Below are 8,801 nucleotides of genomic sequence, written 5' to 3' on the forward strand. Positions count from 1 at the left end.
TACGCACACACACATACACACACACACACAAACACACACACACCTTTAGGCATGCACATGCCACTTTTTAATTATTTGATTTTAATTTAGCCCTCATTTTGAATCTCATAGCTGCACCAAGTCTATCACTTTCCACCTGCACACGTCCTTGTACTATTCAAATACAACTACAAACACAAAAAGATACAATACGAATAAAATTCATTATTAATGAATTCAACTACAAATTATTTTGTATCAGTAGGTCAGTATTCATAGTTTGCTATATCCTCCCCCCCACCACCACCACCACCACACACACACACGAGTTCTCTTATATACTTCACTCCTTCAAGCAGTCATAGTCCTGGCTGAAACACATTTTCAGGATATAAACATGACATCTTTAAAAAATACTGCAGCAGACCGACCCTATGCTGGGGCAGGAGGGGGAAAAAAGCTTAAATTATTAGCTTTTCAAATAAATGCCCTATAACTCAGCGCGTGAGCCGGGTCGAGGAGAGAAGCAGGCATGTCGGTGAATGATGGACACGCAGCAGTGGGGACATAAACTCTCCTCTGTTAAATCACTTTAAATGGAAATGTTTAGTGGCAGAGATGCAGATGAGCCTGGACTGTTGGCTACTGAGATTGTTTTCTAGCCTTCCAGCGCTTATTTATTTATTTATTTATTTATTTTTTACTTTTAATCCTCCTCTGTGCACCGGCTTCACAGCATCAATAGAGCTCACTAGAACGGAACATACATGGAAAAAAATTCAATGAAATCATTTAGGTTTAATTGTACATGATTATGCGGAGGGGGAATTGTCTAAAATTGTGATAATTGATTCATTGGTAAAAAAAAATAATAATAAACTAAGCTGGAAGGTGATGAATAGAGGTACGTAAATAAATGAAAGCATGGTGTTTAACATATTATTATTAACATTCCACATGGCACAGAACATATTTACTAAATCACCATGATCTTATTTTATATATGACATTATTCATCTACAATTAATTTTAACCCATGACTTAACTTGAGATAGATAGGTAGATAGACAGAGAGAGAGAGAGAGAGAGACAGAGAGACAGAGAGAGAGACAGAGAGAGAGAGAGCATTGATTCCAACACCGACACTCACTGATATGATTACAGATAATATCCTTTACCTTAATACATGTAGATGATTCAGATGCCAATATGCATGAGTGGAAGTGTGATTTCTCATTGTTGGCCTTTGATGTAAGAGACCAATATAGTGACAGAAGACAACTGTATTATCAGTATTAAACTAATCACAGCTGCCCGTGGCCAATGATCAGGACACATATGGTGTCAATATTCTGCTTGTGATTGAATTAAGCAGAATACAGTCTCAAGAGTATGCAATTTACAACTACTGTAAGTGTGTGTGTGTGTGTGTGTGAGAGAGAGAGAGAGAGAGAGAGAGAGAGAGAATATGTGTATGTATTTACACCGCTAGTTATAGGGCTGAAACATTGGGAAAATATTATGGAACTAAAATAAGGAACTATTAATTCCTTAATTCAGTGTTTTAATGAGCAGGACAATTTGTGTTCACTTTAAATCTGATGTTTCATATCCACATAAAATGATGGTCTATGTTTACTTATATGTGTACATGATTTTGTTTGCATCGTTGACCAGTCTGTTAAACCGATCACATTAAAATGGATAATTACCACCTAGGTCCATCAAGAAAATATTCAAAAGAGGCAAAGGTAATGTATCCCATAGAAAAGTCATGAAAAAAGCCATGAAATCAAAAATGCCATGAAATCCCACCTGAATTAAGTGTTTTTATCTGCTAATATGCTAATACCCAATGCATTCCTAATCCGTATAATTAAATGCAAATTAAAGTGATGTCATCAGACTTGGAAATGACATCACAAGTCAGCAAGCAGACCTATTGTAGTATTGATTCAAAACACAAAAGCTCCAGCAGTATTCCCCAGCAGGAGGATGTGCATGCCACAGTTCTAGGATACAACACTCCTGTAATTAAACAGCACTACATATTGGCCTAATCAGGAAGAAAAGCAATAAATTACAGCATACCGGCCTACAGTGGAAGCTGGCCAATAATTCATCATTTTAAAGGAGCGAAAACAAGGTCTTTTCTTTCCTATTAATCACACAGGAAATGACTGCATGTTCCACAGGGCAGAGTTGTGCCCACGGCCTCCAGGCTGCTGGCACCCAGCTGAGAGCTGAACTTCAGTGCGCTGAAAACCTCTCGGACCACACTTAATCCTGTTCACTAGATTTCCTGCGCAGAAGTCTGTACGTATCTTTATTAAAGAAATTCAGACACCGAAAGACAGAGACAGACAAAGGCGGAGACTGTGGGTGCATGTGTCCGGCTGCTGAAGGATACTTTTATGTTGTACTACGATCAATACGTCAAAACAATGGACATATTAAACCCATATTAAATATGCAAGCTTTTTCTTCAAGGTGATCAGCACTGCAATGCCCTGATCAACTCAAGATCAAGGATTTTCTAATACTGCAACCCTTAGTTTCACAACTCAACACAAATCTATCATTGGCCTACTCCTATACAAAAGCAAATGCATTATATTTATTGTTAGACGAATAATATTACCAACATGCTCTAATTGAGTGTAAAGTCTAAAAGAAAAAAAAATGCAGTCCCATAATATGCAGCAAAATCAAGTAAAATATATAGATATTTTAAAAGTAGCCTAGTGGTTTATCATTATTTTCATGAAAATCAAGTACACTGAAAATCTTATTCTAAAGAGTTTAGGTCTTGTGCTTTTAAGAGTTAAATGTTTCATGTGATGAGGTCATAAATGTTGATAAATGCTTCGTGCTCTTTATCCTCCTCAGCAGGCTCTATAGTGACTCATTATGAAAATGTTCCCACGTTATCTGTTTACATCTTATTAGCCAACACAAACCGGCTTTATTTCAGAGAAAAAAAATAATAAAATATCTGTTCTGAATTAAGGGCGATTTACAACAAGTTTTGAGCGGCTCGAGCGACTATTAGGAGCTACTTTGGAAATGAATTATTAACCGCGGAGAGCGAAGGTCAGTCGCTATAGAAGAAAAAAAATAACTATATACATCAAAGCGCTCAGCTGAGTTAGACCACTGTTATAAAGATTAATTAATCACGATTCAGTCCAAAAGATCACCCCGACCAACTTTTTTTTTTTTTAGAAAGATATTACATACCCAAGTGTATTCAGAAGCCTCCGGCGCAATAACAGCATGCTATGTAGGCCTCTTTAATAATGATGTTTAAAAATCCCTGAAATACATCATTACATCATTACAAAAGAAATGCACTGATTTATAAAGCGTTAAGGGAAGACGCACAGAAACCAAAAACATAACAAGCGAATTAATATAGATACCAATAATACTAGCTACTACTAATAATACTAATAATAATAACTAATATATAAATATTTCATGATATTATAGTTATGTTACCATGATTATTGTATAGAATGCTTTACAATATGCTGTTATATTGAAATTAATAACTAATTCTTAAAACAAAACAAAAACAAAACAAAAACTAATCTACGTGCCGGGCGGCAACAAGTGCACCAATGTGTCTCGACCACAAAGTCGCTTAGCTTTCCGAAAATTTACACGAGTCAAAATAAATCAATAAATAAAAATCTTAGTTACATATATGAAACATTTTAATCGTTGAATTTGACTTGTTTCAACTAAAACGTGTGTTGGTGAAAAGCTTGCCCATGCTTTTCTCGGCGCAGGAGCAGGATTTTTATAGCAAAGCCGATAAGATGGCGAGAAAACTAACAGAAAGAAAATGATGAAGAAAAGAATAAAAGAGAACAAAACAGCCGTTTTTATAGTTATAAATTTATTGATGAAGGGTATGTCGATGTTGAGGTTTAAAGGCTACAGTCAGTCCCTGCCATACAGTTAACAGTATAACACTGGCTACAGGTTTAAATGTCTATTGATGTTTCATAAATTGGTATTATTCACTTCATTGCATTAAGTTTTTTTTTTTTTAAATCTGGGATTTACCATAAATAAAAGTTTGAGGTTGCTGCAAATCTATTAATAAATTCTATTTATTTTTATTTATTTTTTTTTTGGAAGGGCTACTTAAGCAAAATGCTGAAAAATAAACTTTTTTTTGGATAACATCTCTCTGTTTACAGACACAGATTTAAAGAAAGAAAAATCAAGGTCAATCTTAAATTAGGATTAGGATTAGGATTAAATTTAGTGATCCAGTTTAGTGCACTGAACTTGTAGAAATGTCAAATATGTACCCAATCAAGCAAGTGCTAATTTAGCATATAACTGCTTGTCACAACCTGTAGCTTGGCATTTTGAACACACTGGATGAAAAAAAAATATATCACACATTCAATAAAATGATTTCAGTCACGGTGTAAAATAACTGCACATAATGTAGCATAGATATGATCTCAGCAATACTTCTTCATTCATGCCACATTCGCCATACATGGATGTTCTGCCCAAAAAAAGAAATAAAAATCCATTCTGAGCATTTTCCAGAGGGTCTGATTAAATCACAACACTCAATGGAGACAGGGTAGAGGTTCATGTGCGGAGGATGGAGCTCACTTTTTTGCTGCAAGTCCCAAAAAAGTGGACACATCACACGATGGAGGATGAAATGTACCGCCGAAGCAATCCAAAAAAAAAAAAAGAGTTCATTAAAAAGGCAGCAAAGTGGGAAACGCCGTCGACCAACATGACCAGCATGTGGAAGCGGAAACCCTCTATAGCCTATTATAACAATGCACGACAAAAAGTTGCATAATTAAAGACATTTTTTTTTACAAGATATGGTTAAGAAAGGGGCAGTTGGGGCAGACAAAAAAAGCACACATCTTACTTGCTATACAACACCAGGTTGTATGTAAAGGCGTTTATAACACGCTCATAATTGCTCAAATGTACATGTAGTTATGATGCAGTAAAGTTTCGTGCATGCGCAAGGTCCATGTCCTAACCGCATACAGACAGAAAACAACACAAGCTACTGAAAATATCAGTGTATATCAAAGTATAGTGTGTGCAGAGTGTCAGAGGTCTAAACCAGTATTAACGACACATGAACCGACACGTAGTGAAACCTAAGAATGCCTGAAACTGATTCCTGTGTTCAATTATTATTATTAGAGAAAAATAGGCTACGGAAACAAAAAGAAAAAAAAAACAGTCAGTGTTGTCACGTGCCATTTGTGACTTGCTACAACACCTCATATTCCAACAATAACAACAAAATATAAATGAATTGCGTGTAAAACTTTTTTAACACGTGTGTCACCGGATGAAATCGCTTCTCTATGAAGTGCCAAAAAAAAAAAAACTCACATGAAAAACTCCGGAGAAGAAGGGTTGTTGTCGCTGCTCGAGCCGTTTTCTCGGAAGCCGTTGCCGATGAGCTTCTCGTATTTCTCCTTGTACGCGTCCCTCTCCCGCATCAGCCTGGAGATCTCCTGCTTGAGGTGCTCCACTTGCTGGATGAGCTGCGTCTTCTCGCCCTCGAGCACGTGGCGCTGCTGCACGCGCTTGAAGCGGCAGGACTGCGCGTAGCCGCGGTTCTTCAGCGTCCGCCGCTTCTGCTTCAGCCGGATCACTTCTTCCTTGCTGACGCCGCGCAGCTGTCGGTTGAGCTCCCGCACGGACATGGTGACGAGCTGCTCGTCGGAGAAGCGATCGTCGAGGCGCGTGTGCTGGTGGCTCCCTGGTGCAGTGCCGTTGGCGGGCGCTCCGGGCGCTCCGTGGTGCGCCGTGGCGAGGTGGTGGTGGTGATGGTGATGGTGGTGATGGTGCGGATTGCCGTTCTGCGCTGCCGCCGCCGCGATCACGGCCGAGACCACGGCGGCCGCTGAGCCCATCTCCTCCCCGGCCACGGTGCCTCCTGCGCCCGCCGCGCCGCCGAACTGCTGCCCCCGGGTGTAGCCGTCGAAGCTGGGGAGCTGGTGGCCGCTGCTGATCAGTGCCTCCACCGCATCCTCTGGGCTGAAGCCCAGCGCCTCCGGGTTCAGCTGCTGTTGGTAGCCGCTCATCCAGTAGAAGTCCTCCAGGTGCGCCTTCTGCTCGCTCCCCGAGCCCGGACTGGGCGCCGAGAAGCTTGGCGAAGGAGGAACCGAGCTGCAAGGCGTGCTCATCGGGGTGGAAGATACGGATCCGCCGGCGACTGGGCGGCTGCACTGGCTGATGCTGCGGTCGGGCTCCACCGGCTCCTTTTTCACTTCAAACTTCATCAGATCGAAGTCATTAACATATTCCATGGCCAGGGGACTGGTGGGCAGGTCGGAGTTGCTCATTGCCAGTTCTGATGCCATCCTTTTGCTGTTGACAGTCCTCCAAAGGGGGTGAAGAGCAGCTGTCAAACTAGTCGGGTTCGAGACGGCGTGAGCCAGCGTGATTTCTTTATTTAATTCTTCAGAACCGTGAAAAAAAGACTGTCGACTTTGCGGCGAGGATTTATTTTATAAATTATTGCCTATGGTGTGTTTTTTTCGCCTCTCACGGAGGACGCGTGAGAGCAGCGCGCGCGTTTCTCCTGTTCCTCTGTCTCTCTGCGGGCGAATGTCGGTGCGACTGAATTTGAAATATTTAACACTTCATGGCTTCGTTTTTTTTCTCTCTCTCTTTTTTTTTCTTTCTACAATTGCGTAAAACTGAGGAGGTTAACGTGCATGTGACTGGTAAATTGTTGCTTTGCTGGAAAAAAAGAGAAATGCGGGCTCGTTGTAGTTTTTAAAGGATCGCCCAGCAGACAAGTATAAAAGCATTGCTGAGTTTTATAGCTGCTCTGACGTCAGCTCTGAAAGAGGAAATGGAATCGGGTGCACAGCCAATGGGCGCGCTCCATCTGAGCTCTCATTTACATACGAGAGAAGAATTTAAAGTTTTCCAAAACACCAGGTCCTGACTGATGTCCGATCTCCGAGCCTTTCATTCTTTCACATTATTATTCTACATTACTTCCTAAAGACTTTTTTTTTGTATAAAATAAATGTGAAATAGCCTAATGAAATGCCTAATGAAATAGCCTTTTTTCCCACGAGACTACCATTTTTTCTAGCTTTTGCATAACCTTTAAAGTATTTCAGTTTGAAATGGAGTTATTATGAATAGACTGTAGACTAAAATGTCACATGAAAGTAATTTGGTCAGAAGAATAGCTTAATTTTTTTCCCTCTAATACAATGTACATTGAGGTTTTCACTTTCTTTTGACGTGTGTGTCGCTGTGTTATGTGTTCAAACATTAAAAACATGTTTTCAGTTGTAGCCCATAAGCTACCTATTAATATAATGCATTTTTGTATTCTAATGACAGAAATATGACAATGAAAATAAGATACTAACGTTTTAGACCGTTTTAGCCCCTTGTTTATATCACTCCAGAGAGACACAATTAAACACTTCTAGTAATAGAATGACATCGCTTTCCAAGATGTAGGCTATCCCTAAAAAAAAAAACAGTAGCATTACAGTTTATGAGGTAAACTGTCTGAGATTTTTTTTGTCTGAGATTCTGAGATTTGAGCTCCGGCATGTCACTCAGTCCAGTACTGAAACACAACAGTGCCACCTTTCGGAGAAAACAGGAACTGCCTCTTAAACCACATGTGAGCTAATACAGGGCCTTTTCAGATTTCGGTCAAATCCTGTAGTTGGTTCAATTTTATGAAAGTGTCTATGTTGTTAGTGCTTTATATATATATATATATATATATATATATATATATATATATATATATATATATACACACACATTCCCAACGAGCCTCTTTATTTCTGCCTTTGTGTAAATAATGTAGTGGACAGAACATCTTTATTAAAGCATTATACTGTAACCGTATAACAGCAGGGTTTTGGAAATCTTTGTTATGTAGACATTTAAAATATATACATATATATATATATATATATATATATATATATATATATATATATATATATATATATAAGCAACGCACCAAAGTCTGTGGGGAAAGTCATCCCACATTTAACAGACAACAATGTTTAAAGGAAATAAAGTCACATGCTGAAATATATTTCCCAGCTCCATGGTAAAGCCACAAAAGCTACACCTCCTACACACTTGGAATAAAAGCAAACTCTTTTCCAAAACCCCAAATGGAAGCAGGCCATAATTATTCACTGGGTCTCAGTTTATCTTATGGAGGACTGTTCTTACAATGAACACATAATTTCATTAATTATATTACCAAACAAATTCACTCAGCCTTTCAAGATCTCAGAATGAATGCTGAATTTATTTAGTCCCAACTGACTGCATAACAGCTCAAGCGATGAGAGGAAATATTGAATACTAAAAGCCTTTTGGTGTAATGTAAAAGCAAAATTTTTATATTGAGTACACAATATATACACGGTGTCTTCCACTAATATTGGCACCCTTGGTAAATATGAGCAAAGAAGGCTGTGAAAATTGTCTTTATTGTTTAAGCTTTTGATCTTTTGTTTAAAAATTTCACAAAAATACTCTGCTCTCATGGATATCAAACAATTGCAAACACAACACAGGTTTATAAAAAAACATCTTTGTTAAATATAGGTGTGAAACAATTATTGGCACCCCTATGAATTCATATGAGAAAAATATATTTGAAGTATATTCCCATTGATATTTTATTTTTAAAAAAATTACTACACCTGGGTGACTAGGAACAGGAAATTGTTCAAACATGACTTCCTGTTTCACAGGGGTATAAATATGAGGTAACAAATAGGCCAAATTCCCTTAGTCAGTCA

At 38.7% G+C, this 8,801-nt stretch overlaps 1 protein-coding gene across 1 annotated transcript in view; it reads right to left on the minus strand.

Annotated features, from left to right (window-relative positions):
* Positions 1 to 6,921, minus strand: part of mafb (v-maf avian musculoaponeurotic fibrosarcoma oncogene homolog b (paralog b)) — a 78,362-nt gene extending 71,441 nt beyond the window's left edge. The window contains exon 1 of the mRNA XM_053641055.1: positions 5,380 to 6,921. Within this exon, the coding sequence (XP_053497030.1) occupies positions 5,380 to 6,356 (977 nt within the window). The 5' untranslated portion in view covers positions 6,357 to 6,921. The remainder of the gene's footprint in view (positions 1 to 5,379) is intronic.
* Between the last annotated feature and the right edge of the window lie 1,880 nt (positions 6,922 to 8,801).

This window comes from Ictalurus furcatus, chromosome 14 (genome assembly GCF_023375685.1).
Source record: "Ictalurus furcatus strain D&B chromosome 14, Billie_1.0, whole genome shotgun sequence".
NCBI lineage: Eukaryota > Metazoa > Chordata > Actinopteri > Siluriformes > Ictaluridae > Ictalurus > Ictalurus furcatus.